The sequence below is a fragment of the Sus scrofa genome, chromosome 12 (genome assembly GCF_000003025.6).
Source record: "Sus scrofa isolate TJ Tabasco breed Duroc chromosome 12, Sscrofa11.1, whole genome shotgun sequence".
Lineage (NCBI taxonomy): Eukaryota > Metazoa > Chordata > Mammalia > Artiodactyla > Suidae > Sus > Sus scrofa.
In genome coordinates, this window is record NC_010454.4 from 58,897,608 (window position 1) to 58,916,256 (window position 18,649).

The 18,649-nt window shown below is 51.3% G+C and overlaps 1 protein-coding gene across 12 annotated transcripts in view; it reads right to left on the reverse strand.

The window, feature by feature from the left end:
- The window catches only part of CDRT1 (CMT1A duplicated region transcript 1), a 28,341-nt gene that overhangs the window by 1,424 nt on the left and 8,268 nt on the right, over nt 1–18,649 (reverse strand). For 2 of the 12 annotated variants that reach the window (XM_021067898.1, XM_021067899.1), the window contains 8 exons: nt 18,380–18,580; nt 17,768–17,889; nt 13,602–13,750; nt 12,804–12,923; nt 12,525–12,667; nt 5,332–5,652; nt 3,320–3,579; nt 2,517–2,654 (listed from right to left, as the gene is read on the reverse strand). In XM_021067898.1, coding sequence (XP_020923557.1) covers nt 2,517–2,654; nt 3,320–3,579; nt 5,332–5,652; nt 12,525–12,667; nt 12,804–12,923; nt 13,602–13,750; nt 17,768–17,889; nt 18,380–18,580 — 1,454 coding nt within the window. Of the gene's footprint in view, nt 1–2,516; nt 2,655–3,319; nt 3,580–5,294; nt 5,653–12,524; nt 12,668–12,803; nt 12,924–13,601; nt 13,751–17,767; nt 17,890–18,379; nt 18,581–18,649 lie in introns of all 12 variants that reach the window. The other 10 variants (XM_021067900.1, XM_021067902.1, XM_021067901.1 and 7 more) reach the window with 10 other exon arrangements.

Genomic DNA, 18,649 nt, shown 5'->3' on the forward strand with positions numbered 1-18,649 from the left:
AACTATGCGTGTTTTGGAAGGACCATAGGTAATCCCCGTGCTCCCGCCTTCTTGAAACTTCCCCGTGGGAATGGCCCTCGCATCCCATTTGCAGGCCTTATAGATTTTCAGTAATAATGTGACTATATTTTCAAATAAAACTTGTATTGCAAAGTTTGATCTCAACCTTATTAATCCCATTTGACTTCAAATGATCTTCGGATAGTCTCAGAATCAAAACTGCTTTCAGGAAATGTCATGCTGGGAGTTCCCACTGTGGCTCAGTGGGTTAAGTACCTGACTCCAGGTTCGATCCCTGGCCTCCCTCACTGGGCTTAGGATCCTGCATTGCTGCAGCCGTGGTGTAGGCTGAAGCCACCTGGGAACTTCCCATATGCAGCAGGTATGGCTGAAAAAAGAAAAAAAAAAAATGTCACCCCTGTGAAATGGAAAATATCACACAGCCAAGGGCAGTTCCTGATCAAAGGTTCCCCAAACGTTTTGAACAAGACCAGCAGGTCCAAAGCCACTGACAAGGTCAAGCGATCCATCCTTGTGTACTGCCTTAGGGTCAAGACCACCAAGGTACCTGAGGCCCTGGAGTTAGCAAAGACGTCTTTTTTTTGCCTTTTCTAGGGCCGCTCCCGCGGCATATGGAGGTTCCCAGGCTAGGGGTCGAATCGGAGCTGTAGCCACCGGCCTACGCCAGAGCCACAGCAACGCGGGATCCGAGCCGCGTCTGCAACCTACACCACAGCTCACGGCAACGCCGGATCCTTAATCTACTGAGCAAGGCCAGGGATGGAACCTGCAACCTCATGGTTCCTAGTCGGATTCGCTTCTGCTGTGCCACATCGGGAACTCCTGGCCTTTACTTTGTTAATTAAATAATAGTTTACGAAAACATATAAGACTAAATGAAATTAAGATGTCAAAATCTTCCCCACTTTCTGTCCAATTCTAGAATAAATTTCTGCGTGTGTGTGTGTGTGTGTGTGTGTGTGAGAGAGAGAGAGAGAGAGACAGGTGGACAGAGAGAGGGAGAGAAAGGGGAAGAGAGAGAGGGAGAGAGAGAGAGAACAGAGTTTTCTTCCTTTTGCTGAAAGGAATTGTGATGGCCTCGTTGTTCATGAACTTGTCTTTTTTATGGACCGTAAGCTACAGCAGACCTCCTTCCAAGGCAGCGCACACGGCTCCTCATCCACATGCAGCCGTTGTGTAACACTCCCTAGTGTGGCTCTCGCATCACCTACTAACTTTCTACCCGCTGATGGCATTTAGTTCGTTAGTGATCAAGCTTCGGGAAGCGCAGATGCCACTTTTACTTACTGAATGAGCGAGTACAAATGATGCTGAACGCCCAGGGCTGGCCTGGGGGCAGTGGGGGCTCGCATGCATTGTTGGTGGGAGTGAAAAGTGACACAGCAGTTTTTAGGGATAACCGCGGCAATATCCTTATAGTTTGCCCTGTTTTGTTTGCGGCACCTGTGGCAGGTAGAAGGGATCAAACCTGCGCCACTGCAGCGACAAGGTCAGGCCCCTAACCCGCTGCACCACACGGGAACTCCTCCTAGCTTTTAAACGCGGTTACCCTGTGACTCAGCGACTCCTAGGACTCTACCTTACACGTATTACTACACAGGTACATGGGCACAGGTATCCACAAGGATGCCCACTGCTAGTGCAGACCTCCCAAAGCTCAACTGTTTGACCTCACCTTGAAGCTGGTCTCTGCAAGAAGTTCGATTCAGAGAAACACTATCAGCCAAAAATATTTGAAAGGCACTTTAAATCTTCACCAAAGTCTCTCAAAAGCAACAAAGGGACATTCATCCACAGTGCCCAGCGTCGCTTCTAAAAAGCGCCTCCCCCACCTCTTGCCTGTACCTCCTCATCTCACACGCCTGGCACCGTCCCCCCAACCCAGCAACTCCCCCATGAAGCCCCCTCAAATGCCCTCTGCTGTCAGCCTGGCTGCCTCTTCTCTCCTCTGCTGTGCCCTTTACTCAGACCCATGACACAACCATCCTCCAAGAAGGCGAGAGGAGGCCGCCTGGGAGCCAAGAGCTGGAAGCTCGGCTCCTGAGAAAGGCTCTCGCTCTGCATGGCTTCGAGTTAGCAAGGGGACAATTCGGGAAGACCCTGCACTCTTAGGAGAAGCCAGGTGTTTCATCCATTTTGAATCAAAAATAAGCAAATATTGGAGTTCCTGTCGTGGCTCAGTGGTTAACGACTCCGACTAGGAACCATAAGGTTGCCGGTTTGATCCCTGGCCTCGCTCTGTGGGTTAAGGATCTGGCGTTGCCATGAGCTGTGGTGCAGGTCGCAGACGTGGCTCGGATCCTGTGTTGCTATGGCTGTGGTGTAGACCGGCAGCTGAAGCTCCGATTCGACCCCTAGCCTGGGAACCTCCATATGCCGCAGGTGCGGCCCTAAAAAGCAAATACTGATTGACCTGCTGAAAAACTAGGCTGAACGGGGAAGGGGGGAGGTGTCGCCACACAAATTCAGAATAAAAGATTACCCGTTCTTCTTACCTCCAGTGAGGGATTTTGCTTCCAAATTCTCTTGCTCACCAGCTGTGCCATCTGCTCCCCTGCAGCCCATTTGCCTCCTGCCGTCTTTTCGGGGTGATTTTGGCTTCCCTTGACTTAGAGGTGCCTCTGTCAGCGCTGCTAAATTAAGATGGAGGAGGAAAGTGTGGTAATTGTATACTTCAACTAGGTATGAAAGACGGGGCGCAGTTCACAGTTCAGCTGATCTTCACCCAAACTATCACTTGTTTGCTGTCCCATGAAACTAAGTGGTCACCTGGAGCCTAAGGTCCAGCCGGATCATCTCCTGAACCCCCTCCCACCCACCTGATCCAGCTTTAAGCATCAGCTGGAACTCTCGGTCCTCGGAGTGAGCTGACCATTCGTGGTGTAACACGCTTGGAGGTGATGTGTTGATCTGGTGTTTTCCAGGCACACATGCTATTGATCAGAGGTCCAGCCGTAATGCATTCTGCAGAGGTCGGTTTTCTGCAGTGTCATGGATCCTGCCTCTGTCCTAAGGAAATGACTGTGCACCGTATGTCTGGTTCAGGGGTGCGGTGGGAGGATGGTGGCTGCTTATTTTATGTCTTAGTGACAAGCGTAGACTTGTCTCTGTAGAAAGAGTCTAACAAGTCTGAAAACTTAGGCCTTGGCTATCAGGAGATTCCCTCGAGCTGGCGAACGCACCATCACATCCAAGAGAACGGCTCCCACTTTCTCTAAAGGCTAGGAAATATCCCACCAGGAAACGGGTCCCGGCACCCCCTCCCCTGCCCCGGTGGGTCCCACCGAGGCTCTCTTACCTGTAGGTAACCTGGATACCCTCAGGGGGGCACGGGACTTGTGAGGTTTGCTTAACAGGGACTCCCGGGCTGTTTGTTTGCTGGATGTGGAGTCCCTCGGGCTGTTAATCTGAGTGCTGGACTTGGAGAGAACTTCCGTGAGGCTGTTTTCTTCCTTGTCCTCCGCTTTGTCCTTTGGTCCGGCCTGTTCCGGGGGGTACTGCCACTTGACGTTCTCAAACTGGAACATGAGAACATTGCTTTCGGTGTTGATCACCATCCTGGAACCAAAGCAACAAATTGGCCACAAAAGGAGACCCAGGGCCGCCCCGCCCACATCTAAACACGCATTTCAACCCTGAGGCCAAGAAACCAGTGTCCCCAAAATGCCTGAGCAAACAGGGTGGTGTGGGTTGTTGGAGGGGCTAGTGCCTCTGTAGCTGTTTTCTTTAAAAATTAAATGGGAGCAGAGAGTTCCCTGGTGGTCTAGTGGTTAGGACTTGGTGCTTTCACTGCTGCGGCCTGTGTTCAATCCCTGGTCTGGGAACTAAGGTCCCACATGGAGCCACTGCGTGCTGCAGCAAAAAAAAAAAAAAAAAAAAAAAAAAAAAAGACATGTGAGAAAGGCACACATGTTTTGATTACTTCGCTTCTTGAGCTAAAATATCTTTCAAAGTATTTCCATTCCTGGACTGAGCGCCAAGGACCTCAGGTGCCCGAGGCAGAAGGCTTAGCTAATTCTGCACACAGATGTCTTGAGGTTCATCCCTTTATGAAAGCACAGAATTCGAATGCAACGTCTCTGTTGCTGTGATGGGATGAGGCAACCTGATGGGGGGGGCAGGGGCTCAGGCCACGCCCTTCACTCCATCCCCCGGGGTCTCTGTGCGGGCTCTCAGTTCAGACAGAACACTGTCCTTTACAAAGCAGGAGGAGTTCCATCCTTCCAAACCCCCATTCTCGTGCCGCTGCAGAAGAAAGACTTCTAACCCCAACAAGGCCTCCCCCGATTCCCACTGCATCCCAGGATTCAGTGTTTGCAGAGCACCACTGTCCCCTCTCTGCTCCCAGGTCTCCTGTAACATGGGAATGCTCTGTGTGGGTCCCTTTCTGCTCCAAAAGTCTGTCACCTTAAGCCCGTCACGCGTCAGCACCGACTCTCTGTAACAGTGACTTCTTCGGATTGGAAATGCTGGAATGGCATTTGGGGAATCATACCAATCAGAAATCGCCTTCCAACTTGTTTCGGCTCAAGCTAACGTCTCTCTTTGGATGTCACAAATGAGAAAAGGTCAGTGGTGACCTTTTTATGGCATTATGACCTCATAACTGAAAAGCACGCATTTACTGAGCCTTACTATTAGCATCCTCCTTTAAGATGCCAAAGAGGACTGAGGACGTTGAATTCAAAGGAAGGCAAAGTACCTCGAAATGATGAAGTGACGCCTTGCGTAAGCCTGTGGTAGAACTGAACAGTTAAGTCCAGTTGGGTCTTTCCACATGTCGCCGTGAGCCTGGCATGTGACAACACGGTATGCTGACAATGAATGCGGTCATGGTTCTGGTGTCTGTAAACTCACCTGCTCAGTTCTGCCCCACTGGATACCAGGCCACCTGCCAATGCCACCCCTGCGCTCCGGCAAGGCTCTGTGCCTCCGAAATGAGACACAGAGCCGGCCGGTGGAGCTCTCGGGCTGGGCAGGGGATCAGGGAGCAGGGGGTGCTGCATGAGGTCCCCTCCTCAGAGTCAGATCTCAGCCACGGTATGATGAATGAGGAACAAATGAGGAGTGCTGGGACCCCTGATGGTTATGTTTTGTGCAAAGTCCCAGAACCCCCCAGCCCCCAGAAGCCTATTACTCTGCTGCAGCCAAAACTGGAGGGAGCACTGCCAGCTCTCCTGCTGCCAGCAAATCCGGGCCCGGTGCCCCAGAGGAGGGAAAAACCCATCCAGACGGAACTGCTCAGGGCTCTGACCCCCACACCGACCACCCACCTGTTGCCCTGAATAAAGAAGGACAGCACAGGATCACCTCTGCCATTGGCCTTCATCACCTTCAGGCAGTGCCCGTTGAGGAGGCTGTAAATGCGGATCTTGCCATCCGCACAGGCACTGATGACCCGGAGGAAGAGAAGGGCCACGTGGAGCACCTCCCTGGAAGGGAACAGAGCGACGGGCAGTACCCGCTTCCGGCAGACCGCTGCGCGTGTCGGGTATGGCTGGGAGAGGCCGTGACTGCCCCTGAAGCCGTGGTGGCCGTCCTTCTGTAGCTCTGGATGTAAACCATGAACCCTCAGGACGAGGGTCCTCTCCCCACGTTCTGGTTACTTTTCCTACGTTTCGGTCACAGGGCCTCGAGGTGGTGAAATGAAAAGGCTTATGTCAAAGACTCGTTTTGGGTCTGATACATAAATGAACATGCTTCCCTCTTACAATTTTTTTTTTTCTTTTTAGGGCTGCACCTGAGACATATGGAGGTTCCCAGGCTAGGGGTCAAATTGGAGCTGCAGCTGCCGGCCTACACCACAATCACAGCAACATAGGATCCAAGCCGTGTCTGTGATCTACACCACAGCTCGCGGCAACACTGGATCCTTAACCCACTGAGCGAGGCCAGGGATTGAACCCGCATCCTCATGGACATAAGTCGGGTTCTCGGCCTGCTGAGCCGCAACAGAAGCTCCCTCTCACAGTCTGATTTCCAGCTGTTGAATTCCACAAACGTGGTGAGAATTATCTAATGTTTCGAATCTTGTAAAAATAGTATCATATAAAGAAAGGGGGAAAAACAGAAGGGAAAATGATCATCTTTATAAGAAGCAAAAACCCAGCATTTGAGCAATTTCTTTGGGATCTTAAATGAGGGGCTTTCATTCTTTCCGTGAAACATCTTTAAGGGAAGCTGTATCAGGGGTGAGATTTATGAGCTCTCTTTCGTGATGAGCAGCAGGAAAAGAGAGCGGATGCAGTAGATTCCAACAGCAATATTCTCTCTACAACAGCTGGGTCCAAGCTGGGCTCCAGAGAAGTGGACTATTCAATTCTGAGAAGTGTAATTACCCCACTGCTGTTAATGCTACTGAAAATGGAACTTGATGCCACCAATTTGTTAGATCTTATCTGCAAAGCAAGTCCATCAACCCCTGCCATCTCTACCCACCCAAGTCCATCCATTGCCTCACTCACAAGCTACCGTCTCCGTAAAACCATCCCTTTTCTTCTTCTCCCCTCCCACCCCACTCACACACACAAACTTCGGGTATACTGTCAGTGTCTTGGGCATAACCCAAGTCCTACTCATCTTGGTACACCCAGCACCCAGTGCAGTGCCCAGCCCCATGGCAGGCCTTCAATAAATAGCTCTTGGAAAAAGTGAGCACCAACTCACGTTTCAGAGTATGATCATTGCTCCAGGGCATTAAAAGAACGACATCCACCCCATACAACTTGGCCTTGGTCGGATCCCAGAACAAGGGTAAGACTTTTTAAGGCCCCAACAACTAGCAAAACAAAAAAACACAAAGACCTTGAAAGAAAGATGGGAGACATCCAAAGTATAGCAAAGAAGCCAACACGGCTTGAACCCCACCTCACAGGATGGATAGAGAGACAGATCAATCTAAGGTATAAAATAAGTGTAAGAAAACCCAACAAAGTTCTAGTTTTTTTCCCCAAGATGTGAATAGCATACTTTTTTTTTTTTTTTTTTTAGTCGCCCTGCAGCATGTGGAGCTCCCAGGCCAGGGATAAGATCTAAGCTGTGCTTGCAATCTAAGCCACGGCTGCAGCAATGCCAGATCCTTAAGCCACTGGGCCAGGGGATGAAACCTGTGTCCCAGTGCTCCCAAGATACTGCCGATCCTGTTGTGCCACCGCAGGAACTCAGGAAATACCATAACTTTATTGGTACCCTAAAGGCACAGTAGTCCACCTGCAGAAGAATCCAGTACTGGGAGAGAGGCCTCGTGCTGGAAGGGGTCTGGCTCTTTGTGAATCTCTTTTGAGCCTTCTGAGCTGGGCCTACATGTTTCATGGGTTCCTGTGGCATTTGGTGGTTATACCAGTATAACCAGTATAGCCGGGTGAATAAAAGCACAGGCTTTTAAATCCTGGGATCAAAAAACCTGATTCCACCTTTTACTGACTGCGTAACTCTCAGACTGCAGTTTTCTCTCCCACGAAACGGGGAACGGCCCCTGAGGACTACTGTCAGGATTAAATCCATCAAGACTCGCCCAGTACCTGACACAGTAGTGGTTCTCATGGTCCTGGCATAACCCAGTCTCTCTTCAGGTTGTATCTCCGCCCTACAAACAAGCTGTCTCCTTCTGTGTTCCTTCTTTATCAAAAGACGCTGCAGAGGGTGATGCCAGGGAAAAGCATGGAGGAGGGAACTCCAAAACTCCACCTCCCACAAGAGCAATGAAAAAACTGGCAGAAACTGTCAGAATCAACTATTTGGAATTCTGGGAAACGACCAAAGGCTTGCAGCAAGCCAGGGAGCACTTAGGTGAGAAAAGTGGCTCAGTCTCAGGAACAGTGAACAGGAACCGTGGCATGTAACTTACCTAGTCCATCCCCCACTCCCCAGCCCAGTGGTAGCCATGAAAATAACAGCTCGCATCCCTGGGACCCAAGGAAGAAGAACTGGTCTCCTTCAAAATGAATTACCTGACCTGTCTGGTGGCTTCCTGGAAGAGTGGCTCAAAGAACTTGTCATGATTTTGTCTTACCAGGAACTCACCCAGTGCTGGAACTGCTACCTGGGGGGTCGGGGTAGGATTTTGTTGAAAACATTTATAGGCAAATGTTTTAGTCACAGCTTCCTAGGGCAACAGGTATCTGTTAGGGCTAACCAAAAAGCTCTGGAGGAAAAGCTGGGGAGTAAAACGTCTGTAAGGGCTTTGAAAAGCTCAGACATGTTCCTGGGACTCTGTGTGGCCACTGATGTGCCCAGGGCTATGCACATGCTTGGAGAAAAACTTAAAAAGCCCTAAGCCCTCAGTCTGGGCTGACGGCAATATTCTGCGCAAGAAGTAAGGGCTGAGGCAGAGTTGTAAACTGCTACATGTCGAAAGCTCCCCTCAGCAGGCACACAGAGCCCCTTGGCAAAGGATGGGAGGTATTTTGTTTCCAGGTGTTCACGTCCATCTCTCTCCAGCCATTAGCACATCACCAAGGCAATAAAACAGAGACTTCAGTGGTCAAACAAGACAAAAAACACAGATTCACTAAACAAACAATAAAAACTACAACAAAGAAGGAAAAAAAAAAAAAAAAAGACCCTGGGCAAGAGGGAGAATTTGATCTCCAGAGTTGTGATATTAAAATATTCAAAATGTGCAGTTTTCAACAAAAAGGTATAAAGCATAGACACTAGAGGGTATGGCCCATATACAGGGGAAAAGGCAATCGACAGAAAACTGTCCCCAAGGAAGCCCCATGGTTGGACTTACTAGACAAAAACCTTAAACCATCTACTTTAAATATGTTCAAATAGCTAAGGGAAACCATGCCGACAAAACTAAAGGGAAGTATAAGAATAATATCTCACCAAATAAAGAATCTCAATAAAGACTTAGAAATTATAAAAGGAGGAGTTCCCGTCGTGGCGCAGTGGTTAACGAATCCGACTAGGAACCATGAGGTTGCGGGTTCGGTCCCTGCCCTTGCTCAGTGGGTTAACGATCCGGCGTTGCCGTGAGCTGTGGTGTAGGTCGCAGACGCGGCTCGGATCCCGCGTTGCTGTGGCTCTGGCGTAGGCCGGTGGCTACAGCTCCGATTCAACCCCTAGCCTGGGAACCTCCATATGCCGCGGGAGCGGCCCAAGAAATAGCAACAACAACAACAGACAAAAAGACAAAAGACAAAAAAAAAAAAAAAAAAAAAAAAAAAATAACGAGCACTGTCATTTTCCTAAAAAAAAAAAAAAAAAAAGAAAAAGAAATTATAAAAGGATCCAGGAGTTCCCGTCGTGGCGCAGTGGTTAACGAATCCAACTAGGAACCAGTAGGTTGCGGTTCGGTCCCTGCCCTTGCTCAGTGGGTTAACGACCCGGCGTTGCTGTGAGCTCTGGTGTAGGTTGCAGACGTGGCTCGGATCCCGCGTTGCTGTGGCTCTGGCGTAGGCCGGTGGCTAAGGCTCCAATTCGACCCCTAGCCTGGGAACCTCCATATGCCGCGGAAGTGGCCCAAGAAATAGCAAAAAAAAGACAAAAAAAAAAAAGGATCCAAACAGGAATTCTGGAGTTGAAAACTATCGTAACTGAAATGAAAATTCACTAGCGGGGTTGAAAAGCAGATTCAATCAGGCGGAAGAAGGAAAGGATTTGAAGAGAGGTCAGCGGAGATCATACAGTCTAAAGAACAGAAGGAAAGGAGAATGAAGAAAAATGAACAGAACCCTAGAAAACTGCATGACATCAGCAAACACCAACATACACACAACTGGATTCCCGGAAAAAGAGGAGAGAAAGGAGCAGAAAAATAATTCTTGAAGAAATAATGGCCCCAAACTTACAAATACGATGAAAAACATGAATCTGCACACTCAAGAAGTTCACCAAACTCTAACTAGAATAACCACCAAAAGATCCCCACCGAGACATGTAATAGTCTAACTGCGAAAGGCCCAAGACAGAGTATTGAAAGCAGTAAGGGAAGAGCCGCTCATCACATAGAAAGGATTCTCAGCAAGATTGAAAACTGTCCTTTTTTCCGACCCCACTCCCCTTGGATGATAAAACTGTGGCCCGCTGGGTCCTCAGGGCAGTGCTTCCATGCCTGCCCACTTGCTCCTCTCACAAGCATCCTATCTCAATAAATCTACTTCTTGCCTAAAAAAAAAAATTAATAACTGATTTCCCACCAGAAACCATGGAGACCAGAAGGAAGTGGAATAACATGTTCAGTGCTGAAAGGGAAAAAAAAATAACTAAACCAAGAATTCCATATCCATCCAAAACCATCCTTAAAAATGCAGAAATTAGGAGTTCCCTTGTGACACAGTGGGTTAAGGATCCAGCATTGTCATTGTAGCAGCCTGGGTCACTGCTGTGGCACAGGTTTGATATCCCTGGCCTGGGAACTTCCACATGCCATGGGTGCAGCAAAAAAAAAAAGAAAAAAAGAGAGAGAATCAACAAATTCCCAAATAAAAACTGAAAGGAATCATTTTTGTCAGCCCTACTTTGCGTCCTCTAATTTCATTCCTCATATCCATTCTCTCCCACACTGTATGCAGATTCTAAATTTTGGATGAAAAAAATGTTGGACCAAGGGAACTGAAGATGCCCTTTCTCTCTGGTCCTTCTTCCATGAAGGACAGAGAGCAAATATATCTGTTTTTTTCACCTATGTCACATATATATATACTTTATGCTTTTTAGGGCTGCACCTGTGGCATATGGAAGGAAGTTCCTAGGCTAGGGGTTGAATCGGAGCTACAGCTGCCGACCTACACCACAGCCACAGCAACACCGGATCCTTAACCCACTGAATGAGGCCAGGGATCAAACCCGCAACCTCATGGTTCCTAATCCGATTTATTTCCGCTGCGCCATGACGGGAACTCCATGTCATATTCTTTTTTAAAAAATTATTTAATTTTACTTATTTTTGTCTTTTTTGGCTGCCCTGCAGCATATGGAGTTCCCAGGCCATAGATCAGACCTACCCACAGATCTTTAACCCACCAGGGCAGGCTGGGGATTGAACCTGCATCCCAGTGCTCCAGGGATGCTGCCAGTCCCACTGCACCATGATGGGAACACCACCTACATCATATTCTGGAGATGGGTATCAGTCCAATCATTGGAACTCTCCAGAAAGACAACCTGCCGCAAATCAGCCCTCATTATCGTCAGTTAGAAATATTTATTGAGCCCTTACATACACACGGCACCTCTACAGACGAGGGGAAGAGGGGCCCTACAAATGAGAACACTGGCCATGCTCTCCAGAGCTGCTACAACTGGCTATGGGTTTGCTGCAACTGTGCAAGGCATCAAGAACCATGTGACCGGTACGTCGGGCTGTGGATCAGTGCAAGTGGGACGGTCCACAAAGGTCTCAGAGCCCAGGAAGAGCGGGAGGCTCCTCCGTCGGTGAAATGGTAAACACGCTGCTGCGTTTGCTGGGAACAATTTATTTTCCAGGAACCAAATGAAATCCTACCAAATTGTGCTTGAAAGGTGTTTAAAACGTTTCCTTACGATTTTCAGGTGACATCACAAAGTTTGAGTCCTTCCTGGAGGCTGAGTTTGGACAATCCAGACAACAGGCGATGAGACTAAATGACCCCCATCCAAGGGTTGAAATACTCACTGAATCGTGGCCCTTCCCCCGCCGCCCCCCGTCAACCCTGCCATCACACACCCGGGACAGAGATCCCACACATGCCCACCCTCACCCCCTCCCACCGCCCACAGGGCCAGTCTCCTGCCCAGGAGGGTCCTGTGAGGGTACAAGGACATCCAGGGCCACATTCTACTAAGTCACTACCCCCACAGAGCTTCCTGGAAGACTCAGTTACTCTTTCAATCAATGTGGGCAGCACTTAGTGTCCTGGAATTTCCCACCACGCATTCGGGGAAGCAGCATCATTCATTTAGTACAAGAACGGCCCGGAGCAGCCTGGAAAACCCATTAATTGACCTCAATACACTTTCCAAATAAGCCTAGATGTGCCCTCAGACTACTGCTTAACTGGCTCCAAGCTGCCACCATCACCACACTGAGACTGGACCTGGAAAAAGAAATCCATTTGCTGTCCTGGAACAGAATCCAGCCCACAGACGTTAGGAGTGCTCCTTCCTTCAGCCCTCGGTTATTTTTAAACCTTTGGCACTTGCATAATTTTGTGCTTTTGTGGACAGAGAATTCCAAGAAGTTAAGTTTACCGGCATTATTTGGGGGACAGTTCTGCCAATATTCATTCGTTTGGAAAATAACATATAAATTTTTCAGGAGTGCCCTAAGTGTAAAATTGCAATAACTTTTCGAAGTCCACATCTAATACTGTTACTTCTGAAGAGAAACAAGTGAGGACAGGAGAGGGGGTGGGGAAATTGGGTAACAGGTGCAGGAGGAAAACAGAAGTGGCGGAGGGGCAGAGGGAACAGAAGGTCCGCGGGGAGCAGAAGGGGCTGATCTGCCAAAGATCTGAGTCTAGGCTCCGGCAGGAAAAGGAGGGCGCAGGACCTGGTCAGGGCTCCGTGGCACTTACTTTGGGTGCTTGAAGGCCATGAGGCACCGCTCGTACTTCCCCACCATGCTCCAGGCCATGACCAGGCCATCAGCGCTTCCCGAGACGAGATGCCACTGGTCAAAGCACAGACACCTCACAGCTCCCTCGTGGCCGTTGAGAGTCTGCAAGAGAACATACCTCTGTTTTCAGCCCGTCCTCAACTCAGACCGTGACTCCTCTGAGGGCCAGAGCTGGAGGCTTCTTGGGATGAATCCCAAAGGCCCACCCCAGCAGTCCGCGAGCACCCTTGGGACTGACCTGAGCAGACTTGGCTTTTGCTCCCAGGCCAGTGGAGCCTGTGCCACCCCTGCCCAGAGCTCTCTCCCCAGTTAAGGAGGAATGGGATCCGGAAGAGGGTCTGTTCCTGGTGGCACCTTCCTAAAGGGCCAGAAAGGCCACAGTCCAGCTCCCTCTGCCGCCAGAGGGGGACGGCTCGAGGGTTCCATCCCCAGCCCGTCGCCAGGACCCAGAGGCACCTGCGCATCCCTGCGCCTGCAGCTGCTGGTGAGAGCACAGTGACAACACTATCGGGGGAAGAGCCCACCAGCCAGGCCAGCAGCTTCTCCCGTGATCCTGTGTCCTGGCACAAGGGACACCTCACCACTGCCCACCAGGGCCTGGGGCCTCAGATCCAGCGAGAACACTCTGCGTGTGTGAACACTTGGGTAATTTTCAAGACAGCCAATGTTCTCGACTCATGAGAGGGCAGGGAGGAAATCGATTGTGGCTTTGTTCACACCCATAGCCCGTGCCAGCATCAGGTGGAATGTTCCAGAAGAGGAGAAGGTACTTTACCTGTGCTGCAGTTAGAAGACCCCGAGCCCATGTATCATGTGGAGTCAGAATACAGCTCCCGCCCCACCAGCGCAACAGGGCACGGACGGGCCCTGACCGCCCCGACTCAGCACAGCCCCTTCTTGGGGGGCCTTCCCTTCCCCTTTCCGGGACCGCCCTCCTGGGGACTGTAACTCAGCTGCTCCAGGGTGGGCTGGGGAGCTCCGTGGAGGGGGACTGTGGGTGTCCCCCAGGCCCGCCCCCAAGTCCCTGCCCTCTCACCTTGAGCAGCTGGGCCGTGGCGACCTGCCACACTTTGACTGTCCCTTTCTCACAGCTGCTCACGATGTACGTGTCATTGATTCTGGTGGCCAAGATGGGGTCTTTATGTCGGAAGGTCTTCAGGCACTTGCCTGTGTCTATATCCCACTCTGCGGGGGGTGGGGGGTGGAGAGGGTGACAGAAGCTAGGACTAGCCGAGCCCATCCTATTAGACCCCGGGAGGCTTCGCCTGGCCCGGCGCCCCCACAGGCTCCCCCACAGCCCAGGTGCGGTCACTCTGCTGCCCAGAGCTCCCCAGTCCTGCCCTTGGGAGGGCTGGCAATGCACAGACCTGGGCTCCGACCTGGCACTCAGCCTCCGTCCAGGGGCTGCACAGCTCCTCTCCCACGGCCTCCTCCTCAAGCCTGAACACTGCTTGCTATGGGGCAGGTTTCAGGAAAATCCTGGCATCACTCGTCCCAGGTGTTCTGAACACACCTTCCGGCCCCAAAGAAAAGAGCTGTCTGTCCTTATGTGCATCTAAATAGTTGGAGTTCCCCATCGTGGCTCGGTTGTTAAGGAATGTGACTAGGAACTATGAGGTTGCGGGTTCGATCCCTGACCTTGCTCAGTGGGTTGGGAATCCAGTTTGCGAGCTGTGCTGTAGGTTGCAGACGCGGCTCAGATTCTGTGTTGCTGTTGCATTAGCTGTGGCTTAGGCTGGCGGCTACAACTCCAACTGGACCCCTAGCCTGGGAACCTCCATATGCCGCAGGTGCAGCCCTAGAAACGACAAAAAAAAAAAAAAAAAAGATAAATAGTCCTCGGTCCAACTTCGCGATTTTACTACTGAGAGGCTCGCATAGCGGGGACCAGGGCTACTGCTGCTTCTACGCAGAATTTGCGAGAGCAACTGCCTCCCGCACGGCAAGTGTCAGGAGAACCGAGCTTAAAGAAAAACCGAACATGGGCACCATGAATTCAGGGGTGAGAACATCAAAGTTGGCTCCGTCAGCCCCCAGGGCACTTTCTGCCTCGGGCAACAGAATGGGTAACCGAGGACCAAAGCCGAGCACAGCTGACACCTGGCCTCCAGCTGTGAGCCCCGCGCCATTCGAAGCGCGTGACGCGCATCAACTCGGGCTCACGGAACAGTGCTGCTATTATTCCCCATTACAGACGAGGAGGCACAGAGAGGTTGGTTCAGCAACCTGCTGATGCTCACACAGGTGCTGAGCCGACGGAGCTGGGTGCCTGGGTCCAGAGGCCACGCTCTCCCATTCACCCGCACTGTGGGAGGCGCTTTCCTGCACTGAGTTCATGCACCCTCTTGGCCCTTTTATCGAGTTGGAAAGGGGAACACTGAAACATGAGTTAGCAGACTCATTGTTAAGGTGCCCTGATTTAAGGACATTTTAAAGTGGAGAGTTACCTTTTAGGTCCCTAATTGTCTCCTTTCTCGTTCTATTTCAGCGATCCAGGAAGCAGGGAGAGCCGGGGCCACGCAGGCAGGCTGGCAGCTGGGGCCAGGATGTTTGGATAATTTTTTCATCGTGTATTTTGTATGTTAGTTTTGACTTTATTTTTTTCTTTGTCTTTTTAGGGCCGCGCCCATGGCATATGGAAGTTCCCAGGCTAGGGGTCATATAGGAGCTGCAGCTGCCAGCCGACACCACAGCCACAGCAACGTGGTATCCAAGCTGCATTTGCAACCTATGCAGCAGCTTGCAGCAACGCTGGATCCTTAACCCACTGAGTGAGACCAGGGATCGAACCCGCATTCTCATGCATACTAGCTGAGTTCTTAACCACTGAGCCACAACGGGAGCTCCTGACTTTTTAAATATTGCATTAAAATAAGTATCTCGATCACTGAGGTTTTGGGAGCCCCCTTAAGTCCTGCACCAGAGGTGAGGGCCTAAACCCTTCAGCTGGTGGCCTGCAGGACTCTCCTCCTCCCTTCTGTCCTCAGACTGTCACCCTCCATCCTTTCTGATTCGCTCCTGCAAGCAGCCACGGCAACAAGACTCCCAGTGGGTTGAGGAGGGCGAAGAGGTGGCCTGCAAGGCTTCCCAGGCCGGTCTGAGCCCTGGGCTCCCGTCACCACCCCATTGTCCCCTCCCTGTCCTCTGCCACCCCAACATGGTGCCTGGGGCCCTGGCAACTCCTCTTTTCATTCTGTCCTCCTGCCTCGAAGGAGAAATTGCGTCCACACCGGGGCTGCCATCTCTCACTGTGGACCTATCTGGAGCTGTGGCGGGGACCAGCCAGCACCTGCCTCCTGCAGCCCTGGCCCGGCTCTCCCTTCGCTGCCATAACAGATGCCCCCAGCTTCGTATGTGCAAGCACCACCTCCCCAGGCTAAAAGCAAGGTGTTGACAGGGCTGTGTTTCTTGATGGAGGCTGGGGGTGGGGCCCATGTCCTGGCCTTCTCCGCCTCCTGGGGTCACCACATTCCTTGGCTTATGACCCCTTCCTCCTTCTTCAAAGCCAGAGGCGCTGCATCTCTCCAACCGTTTCTCCCACAGTCATGTCTCCCTTTGATCACAGATCAGAACATCTCTAGTTTTGTGGATCCACGACTACCCACGCGTGCACACCAACAACCCAGGAAAACCTCCCCATTTTAGGGTCCTTAACTTAAGCACATCTGCAACGTTCCTTTGGCCGTCACCTCTGGTTGGCTGCTACCCTGCCTGCCACACTCAACGTGACCAGAGTGGAAGCCCTCACCTCCGCCTCCCTCCTCAGCCCACCCACCCCCTTCCCCGGGGGTCCCCGGTCCCATCCGTGGTACTTCCATGTGCCCAGTGGCCTGCCTTATAAAGTCTGGCCTCACCCTTGGCCCTTTTTTCTCATTTTTCTTTTCTTTTTTCCCCTGTTTAGGGCCACACCTGCAGCATATGGTGGTTTCCAGGCTAGGGGTCAAATCGGAGCCGAAGCTGCCAGCCTACACCACAGCCAGAGCCACAGCAGATCCGAGCCACATTTGCAACTTACACCACGGCTCACAGCAACGCCAGATCCTTAACCCACTGAGTGAGGCCAGGGATCAAACCTGCGTCCTCACAGACACCATGTCAGGTTCTTAACCCAATGAGCCACAACAGGAACCCACTTTCTCACTTTCATCCCCAGCTGGTGGTGAAGTCCAGCCAGTTCTCCTTCTAGAAATCTCCCTCCTGTTTGTGTCATTGAATATCCAGCCATCTGATGTCTTTGCACCTGCCTGTTCTCAGATATTCCGGAGACATCACAGCTTCTAGATGGAGTGGTGTCGTAAGGCCCCTGTCACCACGTTGGCACCACCTTTCCAAACCCTTCTTCCACTCGCACAATTTTGCTCAAATGCACATTGGATCATAGCAACCCTCAGCTGAAAATGCACTTCCAGCCTCCCACGTCCTAGAGAATGAAGCTCAACTTCCTGCCATGACGCAGGAGGCCTTTGATGACCCAGCTCCCACAAACACCCGGGCCAAGCAATGCCAATCCCCTGAAGGCTTGGTTTTCTTCAATATCCTGTGATTTGTGTGAGCCGGCCCTTCTGCGTGGAGGACGACTCCTGCTCAAGACCCCACTCAAATAGCACGCTACCTGCAGGGCTCCCTTTTCACTCTTATTTCTATGGTCCCTTAAAGCTGCACACATTGATAGGAGCCTGTGGTTTAGAGCCAGAAAGCCCTGGATTCAAATCCCGGCCCAAACACTCAGCAGCTTCAATGTGGGGCAGGTTGTTTTTCTCCCTGAGCTGTGGGTTCCTTGTCTGCACCCCCCCCTCCCGTGGGATTCCTGCGAGAGTTAAATAAAATCATGTGTGTGAGGGACCGACCCTCGTGCCTGTCCCGAGGTTAGTACTCGATAAACGGCAGCCGTACCGTTCACACGACAACATCCCCCACTTTATACTTCCGCAGCTGTCGCCAGTAGGAGACCACGAGACTCTTGAGGAAGGAATAAGTCACACCGAAAGGGCCACGTGATATTCATTTCTTCCCTGAGCACCTGGCACAGCATCTAGCATTCAACAAATAGCTGCTGAGTGCCTGGATCCAAGGATACACGGATGGACGGAAGAAAGGCTAAGTCTATAGGATGCCTGCCTACAGAAAGGCGCTGAGCAATTCCCCTGGCAGCGCACGGACTGGGGGAAACTTCTTGGAAAGCTTGCAGCATTTTGCTCTCACCTTTTACCTGGCAATCTTTTGCTCCAGAGGCGAGCCTGTTCTTATGGACATCCATGCACGTGATGGTCCCCTGGTGGCCGTTGAAGATTCGTACGCAAGCCCCGCTTTTCAGATCCCAGTATCTGCAGGAATCAGGCCCAAAAAAATATGCTTTTGAGATTTTCTGAGGGCGCAAGGGGTCATACAGTATAGAGGTCCTTAGGTCACTAGGTAGCTGGGAGGCAGCAGAGTTTCATGACTAAGCTCAGAGTCCAAGACCTGCACCACCTAGTAAGTATACCTTTGGGAACTTCCTTGATTTCTGTGTAATCTCCATTTCCTCATTGATAATATGGAAATGATAATAACAGTCGTTGCCTCACAGGGTTTTAGTGACATCAAGGTTCTAATGCAGCGATGGCCAGCCAGGAGCGACTCCCGCCACCAGGGGACACCTGACAGTGTCTGGAGACAAGCCGGCAGGGGGAGGTGCTATGATATCTAGCACATAGGGTCCAGGGATTCTGCTCAACATCCTACAAGGTACAGGACAACCCCCACAGAAGGACTCTACCAGCCCCAAACGTCAAGAGCTCTGCGGCTGGGGGGCCGCAGCTTTCCTGGACGGCCTACCTGATACTCAGGTCGTAACTCCCGCTCAGGAGAAAGTTCTCCTCCTCACACAGGAAGAGGGCACGGACGCTGCCGGCGTGGCCTCGGAACTTGACAGGTAGCTCCTTTATTTGTATGAGGTCCAGAAGGTGGATCTTCCGATTGGACGACACAGCCAACAAGCCTCCGCCGGAATAGTGGATGATTCTGTTTCGGTCCCACCTGGGTTGCCAGGAAAAAGGATGATCCCCGAAGGGAGAGTTAGTGTCCTTCTGGGAACTCGCTTGCCTC